Source organism: Geotrypetes seraphini, chromosome 13, assembly GCF_902459505.1.
Source record: "Geotrypetes seraphini chromosome 13, aGeoSer1.1, whole genome shotgun sequence".
Lineage (NCBI taxonomy): Eukaryota > Metazoa > Chordata > Amphibia > Gymnophiona > Dermophiidae > Geotrypetes > Geotrypetes seraphini.
In genome coordinates, this window is record NC_047096.1 from 1,573,360 (window position 1) to 1,588,768 (window position 15,409).

Below are 15,409 nucleotides of genomic sequence, written 5' to 3' on the forward strand. Positions count from 1 at the left end.
TTGTGTGGGTGGCAAGCACATGGATATATAAGCCTGCTTTGACTAATAGCTGTCCGGCATTTTTGAGTTTGGAACTCGGGGGGCTCCAGTGTTATCCTTCAGCTGTCATTTTCTGGGGTGATAGCGGGGTCTAAATTAATGAACCGGGGCATATAAAAGAGAAAGGCAGCAAGCTGCAGGTGATACTGTTAATCTGTGCTTGACCTTTCTCAAGTCTTTTACGAAGGCGTTTTCTTCTTGGATTTATCTGAACTTTTTTCCAACACACCTGAATTGTTGGTAAAAATTCCTACTGGAAACTTGTGGTTATCAGATTTAAAGATCATGCGGTATCTACTCTTGGTGCTGGCCTGCCTCCAACTTTCCAATGGACTGAGGTGAGTCTCGGCAAGTGGCACAAGTTAGGATATGAGATTTTTATCAATACAATGTTACGAGGGGCCGCTGAAAAGTTCTCAGCCCAACCAACAAAGTTGGGGCAATCTCCATCAAGGGCTATACACTTGGTCCAGTGAATTTCCGCTTTTTTTTCTTCCATAGCCCTCGATGGACACTATTCTAACTTTGTTGATTGGGCTGAGAACTTTTCAGCAGCCCCTTGTATATGAAATAAAGTAGCCACAAGAAATTATTAGAATGTGAAAATATGTTTATGAATTGGAAAAGCAATTAAAGATTTTTACCTCAGTAAATAGCCACTGGGCCATATAGTAATGGGTATGTTTGCCACGTGTGTATAAGTGCAGTGTCTCGGGGGGCCCCTTATGGTTCCTGATAGGACATATTTTGAGAAGCTCGAGTGATTATATAAGTTCTTTCCTTAGTATTTCGAGTGGCCATATAGTAAACCCCAGTTAAAGCTGTCCCACCCCATAAACATGGCCCTATGTTACTATCCAGCACAAGGTTATGTGACCAGAGTGAGGAGGGCTTTCCACATAGTTCATATGGTGAAATAGCAAGAGCCAAACTGCAGGTCTGACTTTGTGCGTTATGTGATATTATCAACATCAGCACCTGAGCACTCGTGGCAGTGAAATTATACAGCCACCGTAATGTAAAGCTCTCTCTATGGCTAAAATACCTGTACTCACCACAGCCCGACTGCCTTTATCCAGGGCAAAAAGGAGGCGACAGAGGTACACGTGGCCTTTTCATTTTGAAAGTCCTATGCAGGGTCTTCCTTTGAAGACGGACTTGCTGGCCCACCAGCCTGCAAATTGGTTTGAAAAATGAGGAGAAAAATGTTGCAAAATGTCTGAATGTGGCTATTTCCAAATATTTACAAGACTTAGTTGAGGAAGAGGAAAGAAGGGGGGGGGGGACTTTTGTTCACACTCAGCCACTTTGTTTTGTCCTGCACAGAGTTTCTCTGAAAAGATTCAAGTCCATAAGGGAAGCGATGGAAGAAGAGGGACTAGAGGTACCCACGGTTGATCCAGGCACCAAGTATGGCTTCAGTGCTTCAAAGGCCACTAATGAACCCTTATCAACCTACGCGGAGGTAGGTAAAAGCAACCTGGGCTCATGCACTGTCTTTCCTTCTCTAAAATGACTTCCGAGGAGGTCAAAGACCTTTATGTAGTCCATGAGAACAAAACATTAATCACACTGATCCCAAAATGTGTTCCACATATCTGCTCTATGCTTGTGATAAACCCTCGAGTATGTTCTGAGAAATAATGAGAGATCCTACCCATATTCCTTTACTACAGAAACATAAGAACATACTGTCATACTGGGACAGAGCACAGATCCATCAAACCCAGTATCCTGTCTCCAACAGTGGTCAACCCAGGTCACGAATACCTAGCTAGATCCCAAGTAGCAAAACAGATTCTAGGCTGCTTTTCCTAGGAATAAGTAGTGGATTTCCCCAAGCCATCTCAAGAATGGTCTATGGACTTCTTTTTTAGGAAATTATCCAAACCTTTTTTAAACCCCGCTAAGCTAACTGATTTCACCACATTCTCTGGCAACGAATTCCAGAGTTTAATTGTGAAGAAATATTTTCTCTGGTTTGCTTTAAATCTACTACTTAGTATCTTCATCACATGCCCTCTAGTGCTAGTATTTTTGGAAAGAGTGAACAAGCGATTCATATCCACCCTCTCCACTCAGTATTTTATAGACCTTTCTCAAATCACCCCTGAGCCGTCTCTTCTCCAAGCTGAAGAGCATTAGCAGCTTTAGCCTTTCCTTATAGGGAAGTCGTCCCAAACCTAAACTAAACTAAACTAAACTTTAGGTTTGTATACCGCATTATCTCAACATTCGCAGAGCTCGACACGGTTAACAAGAATTAGGGTGGGAAGGAACATTTCACAGAGGAAGGAATTTTTATACAGGTTTCTCTATATGTAAAGTGGATTACATGTGAATTATTTCAAATATTCAAGTTCAATTTATTTAATATACAGCAAATACAAAACCAGAAGGCAAATCTAAGCAGTTTACAATTAAAATTTAAAACAAAAACCAAATTAAATAGGGTAAGAACAGAAAGAAGACAAAACGTAAAGGAAAACAATTGAGAACATGGGGAAAGAAAAAGGGGAATCAGGGATAACAATAAAAAGAAAAAGGTTGGGGAAAGGGATGAAACAAAGGATTTCAATCTGCCCCACACAGAAGAAAAGTAGCCATCAGGAAGAAGGAAGTGAAGAGCTAAAGGCCAAAGAGATGCCTTGAACGTTACAAATGATTATATTGATTGATATCCAGTCTGAAATTTGGATTTCAGAACTTTCTGGGAACGTTTGTGGGCCTTTGTCATCTATTCCAAAAGTGTGAACATAATTGCTTCTTAGCTGTACAATAATTCCATTTTTTTTGTTACCGCTGCAAAATTCTACATTCTAAGATCTCCAAAGAAAATTGCTTTGAACCAAAACATAGAATTAAAGGAAAACAACACTTAGACAGAGCCATCTAAACCCACTTCCAGGGCAAAATAATAGAAAGAAGTCCAGGAGGAAAGCCTTAGTCTTCTACCAGAAACCAACAAAATGTATTCCTTCTCTTCTGATTAGATGTCCTACTTCGGAGAGATCAGCATTGGAACTCCTCCTCAGAACTTCCTGGTTCTCTTTGACACCGGCTCCTCCAACCTATGGGTGGCCTCCATCTTCTGTGAAAGTCAGGCGTGCAGTGAGTAACGCAGGGTGATCTGGCTGGGAATTTTACTGGGGTCCTCAGACCGCCTCTAATTACAGCGATAGATTGTTTGCATTTAGAAAGCGTCCGTAAAGGTGATGATAATATGCTCAGAACTTCTAGGCTATGTTTAGGAAGGATCTCGTGCACCTGGTTACTGTACTTTTAAGCAGGTGAGATATTGCTCAAAATGCAAAGCTCCTTGATTTATGTTATGTTATTTAGGACTTCTAATCTGCCAACTCCCTAAATTAGGTTCAAGGTGGAGTAGAGGAAATAATAAATGATTGCATGAAATTCAAAATATTTCACCACATCCAGAGTTTTCAAATAAATAAGTTTTCAAAAGTTTTTTAAACATAAAATAATCATTATTTAAAGCATTTAAGCTGTTCCGCAGTTGTGCAGCAAGAATCATATGAGAATGAGACAGAATAACTTTGAACGTAATAATCTGAGATGACGACAATTCCAAAAACAAAGACTACTGTAATGAAATACGAGCTCTTTGCTCTAAAACATTGCTTTCGCGGCTGGAACTAGTTCAAAACGCAGCAGGAAGACTCATATATACGGACCGTGGAAATCAGGACATCTACAGCCCTACTATATGAAACTACATTGGCTGCCCGTAAGCGCAAGGATCAAGTTTAAATTAGGCATCACTGCCTTTAAAATCTCGAGAGGGATTGCCCCCAACTACCTACTCCAGGGAGCCTCCAACAGATGTTGCACCAGAAGTCTTTGCCACTTAAAATTCCCAGCATGCAACAATATAAAGTCTACCAGGCAAATGACCAGATTTTCCGACCCCCCTAGACCCGCCCCCCAGGCCCACCTCCAAACCCGCTGCCTGTTCTCATCGGCAGCACATCCACGCATGCGCGGATGAGACACAATGATATCATGCAAACGCGTGATGTCATTGCGTCGTATGTGCGGATGCCCTTCTGCACGAAGGAAAGCTTTTCAAAACCCAGACAAAGTGCCAGGTTTTGAAAAACTGTCCGGACCCCTGGACGTCTGGTAACCCTAGTTCTCCATCCAATACCAATTAGCAAAATGCTGGAATCAACTACCACTTCCACTATCTCAGGTTCAGAAAACTTTTCAAAGCATTTCTAGTCCAAAAACGGGAGCCAACCCTGAAGTAACTGAAATGGAAATTGTCAAAGCCCTTTACTAAACTGTCTAATGCAACTCCTAAGACATCATGATGCACCAACGATGTCCTTCTTCAACTTGTAACTATGCTGTGCTGATCTACCTGTCCAGGTCAATCTGTCCATTGTAATTTCCTGGATAACTGACCCAACCTCTTGTAATGTAATCTGACCTTGAACTGAATAGGTAAAGGTGGAATAGAAAACCTGATTAACTTAACATAACAATGAGTTTACAGTTCACAGAGGCAATTATTTGACAAGTCTCCGTTTCTCAATGTTGCCTTGCTGACAATTTGGAAGCAGTAGGACCTTAAAGAGAAGCGATCAGCTCCTTGGCTCTTCCTGGACAATTTGGAACAGTTTAGCTTCTTGTTACCAACTCCTAATTAATCTTCCACATTTTTCCAGACATCTCTCCGACCAATTACCTTGGAAGCAACACCATAGGATAAGTTGAGAGAAATGGAATTACTGTATTCTCTTTTCTGTCTAGCCAGCCACCCCCGATTCAGGCCCAACCACTCCTCCACCTACACCTCCAACCGACAGCAGTTCTCCATTGCATACGGAACCGGCAGTCTCACCGGGATCCTCGGATACGACACCGTGACAGTAAGTGACCGTTTCAGTAACTAGAGAGAAGAAGCTGTTTTCTAGTGACACCCAAGGGTGGAAAGTGGATGTATAACATATTTGGGTAATCAAACATTTTAACTCTGGCCACCAAAAAGAAAACAATTTAGATACTAAGCTGAATGCTGAGCATTCCATTTTATTCCCAAGGGCCGCTTGACCCTTACTGTATACTAATGACCGTTAGCGTACCCTAAGCATTAGTAAAAGGCTACTGTAGTTCATTTTAAAAAATGAAGAAACCTCTTCCATTTCTGCACAGATAAGTCCAGCCACTGTCCTACAGGAACAAGACGTTCCCTCGCACTCAGACTTACAGAACTAAACGACTGCTTCCCCCCCCCCCCCCCACCACCAAGTTGTTAACACGCTCAGCTCTTTGAGAATATTATTGAACATCTGCTGTGATTGATCTGGCCCAGATGCACAGACTTCCAAGCCCTCTGACTGTGCCTACACAGAATGAGACTGCAAATGGAAGGGTTGGAAAGGGAGGGAAATGTTCCTCCAGAGCTGCATTCATGAAGTTCCAGGGTTTTCCAGGACTGTCCTTTGTTAATGATGTACCAAGGCAGTCGTGAGACGCTACAAAGAGCCCAGAAGAACTGGTGGCTCTTTTCCTCGATCTAAACCCTAAATGCAGTGAATAGTGTGACCGGGTGCAGCCAAGCTGGGCTCAGCAAGTGGCCTAACCCAGTGCACACAAACCTCGGCTGAGCGGTTTACGAAGCTGTTGGGTAGCTTGGTAAGGCTCAAAATAAGAGTTCAAAACTTTGGGTGCAATTTTCTTGGGTACTGTTTATTGTTTCACCAGAATAAACAAATGTCAAATAAATTCTCAGGTTTGTATTACCTTGTGCTTAAGTCCAGCATTCACAAAGCAAAGAAAACAATTGCAGATTAAGCCAAAACATAAAAACCTGATTCCAACAAAATCAAAACTCCCTTGGGGTTAGGCTTAATGCCCCAAGGGTGGGATCCTCTCCAATAATTTTCCCTCAGTGGATCAGCTTGGAAAGATCCAAACAAAATGGCTGCCTGTGGCCTGTAGCTAAAGTTCAAAACAAAACTTCAACATTTTCCATAAACTGGAGCAGACTTTCCTTTTCCCTCCAGCTCCCTTATTAGCAATGGCTCTCAGCCTATGTCCAGCCCTTCAGAGCTGGGCAAATCGGAGCATTCTATTTCCATATCATAGGTAACGTCATTATCCACCATTTCACTCTCCTGCACAAACCCAGAATCCACCTGATCATTAGCTTCTTCATCACAAACCTCTGCCTGAGTTTATTGCTATGAGGTGGACTCTTGCTTTCTGGTTCTCTGTGGCTGGAGTCGGCTGCTTTCTTTTTGCTGTGTGGCTCTGACTTGCTGGGTATGGAGTAGGTAGGCACTCTGAAGCTGGCCCTGTGTGAAAACTAAACCCTTTTCTTTCATTGCAGGGAGCTGATTAGTCCCCCCTGCAGGTGTGTTAGGGTAGCCTGACCTCAGAGAACTTCTCACCTGGCCTAAACCAGTTTGAGCTTGTTTGGGTGTGGCCAATATTCCATTCCTGCTCTTTCCTTTCTCTGGCCCTTTGGCTGCTGGGAGATGTAGTCTTTCTGTCTGTTTTCCCACAACTGGCTTAGATAAAGCTAAACCAGATCTGCCTGCTTTAGGAGGTTTCCATGCTGGAAGGCTTGGCTTGTAAGTGTTCCTAGGGACTGCTTTGGGACTCTCCTTAGCAGGCTTAGGAATACTTTCAAAGGTTTTAACCTCATTTCCCTCTTCTGGCAAGGCTTCCTCGCTAGGCATAGGGGCCGCCTTGTGACAACATGGAAATCCCCTTCCTCACATAGAGATAAGCAGTCAAAGAGTGTCTTTTCCTTCAGCTCTGCTTTTTAGAAAGCTAAGAAAAGAGTTTGACTCTCCTCTCTTTCAACTGTGGGGTATTTATTTATTTCCCGCCTTTCCTAAAGTGGGTCACAGCAAGGTACAAACATAGTCACAATCACATACATGACAACTATCATAAAACATAATAATAATATCAAACCTCATAAAAGTCACAAAAGGCTACCAGCGCCCCCCCCCCCCCCCTATATTAGTACTGAAAAGCTGCCATTTGCCTTTTGGTTTCTGTTTTAGCTCTCTTTTTTCTTCAGATTGAGGACACCTCCATTGAACAACAGGAATTTGGCTTGAGCGTGAGTGAGCCTGGCTATAGCTTTGTGTTTGCTTCATTTGATGGGATTCTGGGATTGGCCTACCCATCCATTTCAGTAGACAGTGCTACCACGGTTTTGGAGGGTATGATGCAAGCGAACCTGCTTACATCACCCATCTTCAGCGTCTACCTGAACGGGTAATGTTTCCTTTCCTCCCAAATTATCCTTAGCTTTTCGTACACATGTTGGTCTTCATTCTGTAAAGTTCAGAAGTGGGCGAAAGGTTCCACACAAGAGAACGTCTCTCTGGGACTTTTCATCTGATGACCCTCAGAATCAGTCCAACCAGACGGTTCATGCTTCCCAGTACCCAGAATGGTGCAAAGAATTGTGAAAAAAAGGATTACCAGTAGTTCATCATCTCTAAAGCAATGAAAACAAATGTATCAAATTCGACATACATGAAGAAAATGGACCAGTAAAATGAACCAAATAAACTAGGAACACTGCATCAGTCCTTTTGGATAAACAACCTTGTAAAACGTTGTACAATGTTTTCCGAGGGACACAGTGGAAAATGTTGACCTCTGGTCCATTCCACGAGCAACCCTGCTCCTCACCCCTACTCTCCCAGCACTTCAGTTCCGAGATGAGGGGAAAATAAGAGAAGCAGCTGATGAAGGAACACCACCCAAGACACAAAACCCCCTTCCCACACACATGTGCCCACACCTTCCCTAAGCACATTGCCACAACCACAAACTCCAATGTGAGCACTCAGGCCATACCAATACCCCCAAAATAGGCCTTAGAGTAGTCTGACATCCTACACACCTGTCTCGGGCACAAAACAGAACCCAAAGACACACCTACACACTGTACACAGTCTTAGTTTATAATCTCATACACTCATAAAAAAGAAGAAAATGCTATACAAGTAATTATGTCCTTAATGCACACCACACACTAAGGATATCAGGCACACTGCTACACAGAACAAAACCAGCAGATGAACACGCCCCCTTCCCTTCCCCGTAACTTTTTAATTTTCCTGGAGGGAGCAACAGCACGAATGTGATCCCCACATTGTGTCGGCTGATCCTCTGATGTTACTTCTTAGGTGTGGGGCCGAAAGTGTTATTAGAGAGAGGCAACACCAACACCTGCTGTAGATGGTGGATCGCGTCACTTAGACTGTAGCATTATCGCTGGGTTTTTCTGGACCACGGAAGAGCTTCTTGCCACGGCCAGTGAGGTAAATGCTCTGATGCTCACAGGAATTGAATGAGTAAGAAGCTCTTCTGCAGTTTAGCAAAAGGAGCTTTATATTTGGCTCCCATAAGAACTTGAGAATAGCCTTACTGGATCAGACCAATGGTCCATCAAGGCCAGTAGTCCGTTCTCACAGTGGCCAAAACCGAAAGAGTCAAAAACAAGAAACATGGATCCTTTTCAATCAAAATCCTGTCCAAAATGAAATAATTGCAGTACATAGGGCCGAAGGATATTTCTTAAACCACTTGATGTTATTCAAAATAGGTAAAAATATATACCTTCAAATTTCTTGTTTGTTTTTTTTTTTTAATTTAATGATCTAACTGGACTAATGTTATATTTTTGCAAAGCCCTCAGATGCTAAACTAGGAGGATGGTATATCATACAATGTAAACAGATTTCAGTGCATAGGACCTCACATAACATACGTTATCCCAAGTCCACATTCTGTTCAGTTTTCAAATAATCATTTATACCATATCCTCCTTCCCTTCGTTAAATTATTTTTCTCTTTTCATTCTAATTAAAAAATGCCTCTAATTCAATCATAAGTTTGGTTACCCCGTACATAATGATTTCTACCATTTAATTCTCTAGCTTAAAGCTTTTGAAACAGCAACACTTATCTTTAACAGAAAATTGGGCCAACGCTGGCTTCCTAAAGGACAACTACCCTAAGGGAAGGGACGGAGGCTACGGTATAAATGATTATTTGAAAACTGAACAGAATGTGGACTTGGGATAACGTATGTTATGTGAGGTCCTATGCACTGAAATCTGTTTACATTGTATGATATACCATCCTCCTAGTTTAGCATCTGAGGGCTTTGCAAAAATATAACATTAGTCTAGTTAGATCATTAAATTAAAAAAAAAACACAAGAAATTTGAAGGTATATATTTTTACCTATTTTGAATAACATCAAGTGGTTTAAGAAATATCCTTCGGCCCTATGTACTGCAAACCCCAAAGAGTAGCAACATTCCATGCTACCGATCCAGGAAGTTCAGAGCAGTGGTTCTCGAGTCGGTCCTGGGGTCCCCCTTGCCAGTCAGGTTTTCAGGTGCATGTACTGCCTCCATTAGATGCAAATTCCTTTCATGCAGATTCATTGTGGGTATCCTGAAAACCTGACTGTCAAGGGGGGACTCCAGGACCGACTCGAGAAAGACTGGTTTAGACCAACTACAAAGAGATGTTTTTCACATGATTTCCCTTTATTTCCTCAGCCTAGGCCGTGACTACAGTTGCTCAGGAGACGAGGCTTCTGGACTCTCCAGGTAACTTCACAACTCTCGGTTCTTTTATTTTCAATCGTTTTTATTGATGACCTTCTCAAAAATACAAGAAAGAAAGTGTAATGTTTCCACTTTTGTATTTTATATGTCGTATTGAGGAATGCGAAGAACAGCAAAAAGAGGCCCTGGAGACGTCACAACCAGACAGGGAAGACAAGTCTTTTATTGAAGTGAAGTCCTTAAAATGTATAAAACACAAACTAGCGCAATCCCAACTAGGACCCAGTTTCGGCGACTGCGTCACCTTCTTCAGGGGACAATATTAATCGTGATGGCGTGGGATGGCACTTGTTTGTTTTTTTATACATTTCGAGTTTCAAGTTTATTTAAAAATTGTATATACCGCCCAGTCGGCCTTCTAGGCGATGAACATTGTCTTAAAAACATATATGGAATAACAATACATCCTTTAAAACAATAATCATTATTAAAAACATTTAAAACTAAACAGAAACAAAAAAGGGAAGAAGGATAGAACTACAATTTATCAAGTAAGAAAGAGAACATATAGGGAAAAAACAAAAGGGAGGGTATCTAAAAGCAGAATAAAACTATGTAGCCCTACAAAGGGCATTTAGGTCTCGAAAGCATCAAGAAAAGGAAATGTTTTTAACTTCATCTTAAAATGGTAAAGAGTTGATTCTTCCCGTAAGTGAATCGGAGTATTATTCCAAAGAGATGGAGCACTGACAGAGAAAATGGTAGACCTCATTGTGTTGAGAAACTTCAGAGCCGGAACAGATAAAAGGTTTGTAGAAGAACTATAAGACTTTACTTCAATAAAAGACTTGTATTCCCTGGCGGCCTCTTTTTGCCATTCTTCCCTTTGTATTTTGAGGCCTTTTCTCTTCTTTTTTTCTTCTTTGGTATTATTGAGGAATGCGCCAATAAGACAGTTCAAGATTCATCAGCCTTGTGGCTATTACTTCACCCTTAGATCTCATCAGATCATTGTTTTAAAGCATCTTTAATCTGTTTCCAGCCAGGAAAAATCTCAGGATGGAGGTGAAATTATTTTTGGAGGAATTGACCCCACTCTTTATACTGGTGACATTTGTTGGACTGAGGTCACGGAAGAAGCATATTGGCAAATTGGTATTGAGGAGTAAGAGAGCCAGAATTTTATGTTTCTCTGTTTTCATTGTGTGTGGACAAATCTGGAAAGGGATTGGGACTTGGATACCGTCTTTTTGTAGTTTTCCAACCACACTCAAAGCAGTTTACACACAGGTACTTCAAGAGAAGGAGATCATTCATATGCTTCCAAAATAATATCACAATTGGTATTGCCAACATTCATCATTTAATGACAGGGTAAAGGACCTCAGACACCCCTTAACTCTGGTGCCACACAATTTCAAAACACCTTTTATATGGGGTCGATGTAATCGTAGGTCATAGTAACATAGTAGATGATGGCAGATAAAGACCCATCCAGTCTGCCCAACCTGAATCTATTTAAATTTTTTAAATTAAAATTTTTTCTTCTTAGCTATTTCTGGGCAAGAATCCAAAGCTCTACCCGGTACTGTGCTTGGGTTCCAACTGCCGAAATCTCTATTAAGACTTACTCCAGCCCATCTACACCCTCCCAATCATTGAAGCCCTCTCCAGCCCATCCTCCCCCAAACGGCCATATACAGACACAGACCGTGCAAGTCTGCCCAGTACTGGCCTAGTTCAATATTTAATATTATTTTCTGATTCTAAATCCTCTGTGTTCATTCCACGCTTCTTTGAACTCAGTCACAGTTTTACTCTCCACCACCTCTCTCAGGAGCGCATTCCAGGCATCCACCACCCTCTCCGTAAAGTAGAATTTCCTAACATTGCCTTTGAATCTACCACCCCTCAACCTCAAATTATATCTTCTGGTTTTACCATTTTCCTTTCTCTGGAAAAAAAATTGTTCTACGTTAATACCCTTCACAATTTTTATGGCAAAAGAAACATTTAAAGATGGGCCCTTAACTTTTGTCTTCCATGATCCCACTGGGGACAAGATTCACTTCCGCCTCATTAGGGGATCTGCAGGAAAGAATCTTACATCAAAGTGTCTTCCAAAAAAACATGTGTTAGCATAACTCTTTCCAATTACACTTGTAGCTCAATTTTTTACAAACAGCACCAATGAAAACCAAAATCAAAAGAAACCAGAAAACTCCTGGATATACCGGCTAGCTTTCTGCCCTCTGTGTGCAATAAAAAATGGCTGGTTTATAGCCAATCATGACCCTGCTCACAGTTTTGCCACTTGAAAACTCCAGAAACCAATCAGGTCAACTGACCAATTGGAATAAACTCATTAAAAAAAAACAAAAACACCACAAACTCTGACTCGTTCAAAAATAACATTTAAAAATAAAAGTAGCCAACATATTACAACAAGCAACCCTCAGCGTCTGATCATAAACTTGCTTTAAATTCAGGCCAGGTGGTTCGCACAGAATCAGTTGTATTGACATCACCACTTCTTTGGCCTACAAAAACTTGGTCAATGGCACAGGATCCATGCCCGGCTCTGGTGCAGTGCTGGACAAGGGGTGTGCTACAGCGGGAATTCAAAACTACTGATCTGTGCTTGTTAAAGCAAATGTGTAAAGGACGTGTGGTTTTTCCCACATACATTTTGTTGCACGTGCATTTCAAAAGGTAAACCACATTGCTTGATTTACAGGAAGTAGAACATTTCAAAATGTAAAATCGATTATCAATTGGATTAGTGAAAGAAGTACACTCTGTAGGCATACTGCAACTTCTACAGTTCCCACATTTACAATGGCTTTTGGAAACCTCCAATGTCACTATGTGTTGTGTGTGTACTGTGAGTGCATATACAATGGGTGAGAATAGTGAGACAAGCGCCTAAGATGAAAAGAGTAAAGTCACATTCTTGACTCACATACGTATTCGCCACTCCACTTCGATTCTTCAAGCTGTTGCTCACCATGAAACCTTGTCCAAGATATCTAAACTGAAAACAACTCGTAACCCTTTTATTCATGTGCTAATCTGAGTTGCAGTCTGCTGATTCCATGTAAATAATATTTTACGATCTAAGAACTGAAAGTTTCCAACAAGCAGAAGGTAGTGTTGAATGAGGTTGGTCCTGATTTATGAATGTTTTTGTAGGTTCTCCATCAACGGACAGGCAACTGGCTGGTGCAGCTCAGGTTGCCAGGGGATTGTAGACACTGGGACCTCTCTCCTCACAGTTCCCGAACAATACCTGCAGGATCTATTGACATATATTGGAGCTGAGAATAGTGAGGTAGGTCTGGGGGATTTGGATTCAGAACTTTAGAAGGAAGAGAGGGAGCTGTCCAGTGAATACGTTGATTGTCCAAGGTCTGCTTTCACCAGTTTCATGAGGTCCCGGTCTTCTTTTATACTGTTACAGGGTTTGGTGAACTGCACTGAAATGCAAAGGATGCCAGTCATCAGCTTCACCATCAATGGCACTGTCCTCCCATTAGCACCCTCTGCATACATTCTCCAGGTATGGATTTGTGTAAGAGACAAGAAGGGGGTGCTGAGCTGAGAGGAAGCAGGGCTTGAATTGAGGAGTGGAGCTTCTGAAGGGCAGCAGAAAGGGTCAGAATGATTTTGGATGATGGAGGGGGAGGATTATCCCAACCCTACCTGTACAAGATGGAGGGGCTCTTAGCTCAAAATGTTGAGGGAGGCAGGAGGGAAGGTGGATTCTGCTTCCAAAAAACTGCTTTGCTGGAAACTGTTCATCCACATGCATTTGTGTCTGCAAAGGGCAGAAATGACCAGAAAACCCAGAGTGCTGCGGAAAAGCTAGGGGAGGAGTTTTATAATAACCCCCCTAATTGTATAAACTTTGCCTCCAATTTAATGTTTAACACACAAAGCTGAGCATGCAAGTCATAGATTTGAATCTGTAAAGTTATACTATCAACTGCTGGCTGTAATTGCTGTTAATGTGCACTAATTAGCAGTTCCACTTGTAACAGCTCCTAGTTAGGATTCTACAAATTGCATGCACAAAATCAATAGCACACAATTGCAAGAGGAATGTGGACCTGGGAGGGGCATGGGCGGGTCATAGGTGTGGACCTGGGAGGGGCATGGGTGGGTCAGAGGTGTGGACCTGGGAGGGGCATGGGTGGGTCAGAGGTGTGGACCTGGGAGGGGCATGGGCGGGTCATAGGTGTGGACCTGGGAGGGGCATGGGTGGGTCATAGGTGTGGACCTGGGAGGGGCATGGGTGGGTCAAGGGTGTGGCCTTGGGATGGGCATGGGTGGGTCAGAGGTGTGGACCAGGGAGGGGCGTGGACCTGGGAGGGGCATGGGCGGGTCAGAGGCGTGGCCATGGGAGGAGCAAGGGCAGGTCAGGGCATGGACATTAGCAAATACTAGCAGTTAGACAAGAGCAAAACGAAGGGGAGGGGTTAGCTATAGAAACAGATTTCCATGGAATTGCCCAGGTGATATTCATATGTCCACTTGCAACAGAGCAAAGGTGTCTCTAGGGCTGGAGCTGGAGAGGGCTTTGCATTTATACTCCCGCTTTTGAAAATTTGAACAGATTCACAGAAAATGTATGCATTCCAAAAAGAAGGTGCAGATGCGGTCACAGACATTCTCTGGAGTCGTTGACATACTTTTGCTTTGAAAGTTAAGAACAGCCCTAGTGGGTCAGACCAAAGATCCATCAAGCCCAGTATCCTGTTTCCAACAGTGGCCAACCCAGGTCCAAGTACCAGGCAAAACCCCAAAGAGTAGCAACATTCCAGAGCTGAGATTTTGTTGTCATAATGCATCATTCCACCAATGCCTAAGAGCCAACCTTGTCAGTGATGTCACAATGGCTTGATTGCCTATACTTGGCTCACATAAGAACAGCCATACTGGGCTGACCGAAGGTCCATCAAGTCCAGTATCCTGTGGCCAACAGTGGCCATCTCAGGTCCCAAGTACCTGGCAGAAACCCCTAGTGTAGCAATACAAAGCCCACCCGCCTTTTCTCTAAAATTACGCTCTTGGTCATTAACAATATTCTAATGGAGGTGTCTGCTTTTTGCATGTGTAGAAGGTTATTTGCACTGTTTGTGTAGCCTCTACCTTGCATCTACACACATCTCCCACTGACCACCCTGGCTTCACTTGTTTAGCTTTCGAAGACAGGTGATTTATTTAATTTCTCTTTCTTTGTCTAAACAGAATAATGGAACCTGCGCTGTTGGCATCTCCTCCACTTATGTGTCTTCCCAAAATGGACAGTCTCTGTGGATCCTGGGTGACGTTTTCCTTCGGGAATATTACACCATCTTTGACTTTGGCAACAATCAAATTGGTTTTGCCACAGCAGTTTAGAGCTTGTGCCAGACAGATTCACTGTTTGGGAGGGGTAATCACCTAACCCCCCCTTTCACTTTTAGCTTTTAGATTGTAAGGTCACTGGACTAGGGCTCAGTCTACCTATGTGTAATTTCTTGTAAGAACCTTGTTGGGGGGATTTGTGAAGATGCTGAAATAACGAGAGCAATGAGCTTCTCTGGATTCTGTCTGATTTTAAGCTATTGTAAGATTTTTATGTCAAGGAAAGAGATCTTGACCCTCATTTGTAGACTATTGAGAGAGGAGAGCTGCATATCATTGAGACCCGTTTACTAAAGTGTGATAAGGATCTGCAGTTATTAGATTTCAGCCCTGGAACTACACAACCTTGATGTTATGTGTCGAGAGCAGTCCTAGCCCAATCT

The 15,409-nt window shown here is 42.5% G+C and overlaps 1 protein-coding gene across 1 annotated transcript; it reads left to right on the forward strand.

Moving 5' to 3' along the window:
- Positions 1-324: 324 nt before the first annotated feature.
- LOC117347675 (gastricsin-like) lies at positions 325-15,020 on the forward strand. The gene is made up of 9 exons (XM_033918894.1): positions 325-377; positions 1,366-1,504; positions 3,033-3,150; positions 4,816-4,934; positions 7,100-7,299; positions 10,660-10,782; positions 12,810-12,953; positions 13,074-13,176; positions 14,868-15,020. Exons 1-9 carry the CDS (start codon positions 325-327, stop codon positions 15,018-15,020), a joined length of 1,152 nt encoding a protein of 383 aa, XP_033774785.1.
- Positions 15,021-15,409: the final 389 nt, after the last annotated feature.

Coding starts and splice junctions, on each gene's coding strand:
- LOC117347675 (XM_033918894.1), top strand. CDS start 325: ATGCGGTATCTACTCTTGGTGCTGGCCTGCCTCCAACTTTCCAATGGA. Junction 378..1,365: donor CAACTTTCCAATGGACTGAG/GTGAGTCTCGGC, acceptor TGTCCTGCACAG/AGTTTCTCTGAAAAGATTCA. Junction 12,954..13,073: donor GCTGAGAATAGTGAGGTAGG/TCTGGGGGATTT, acceptor TTTTATACTGTT/ACAGGGTTTGGTGAACTGCA.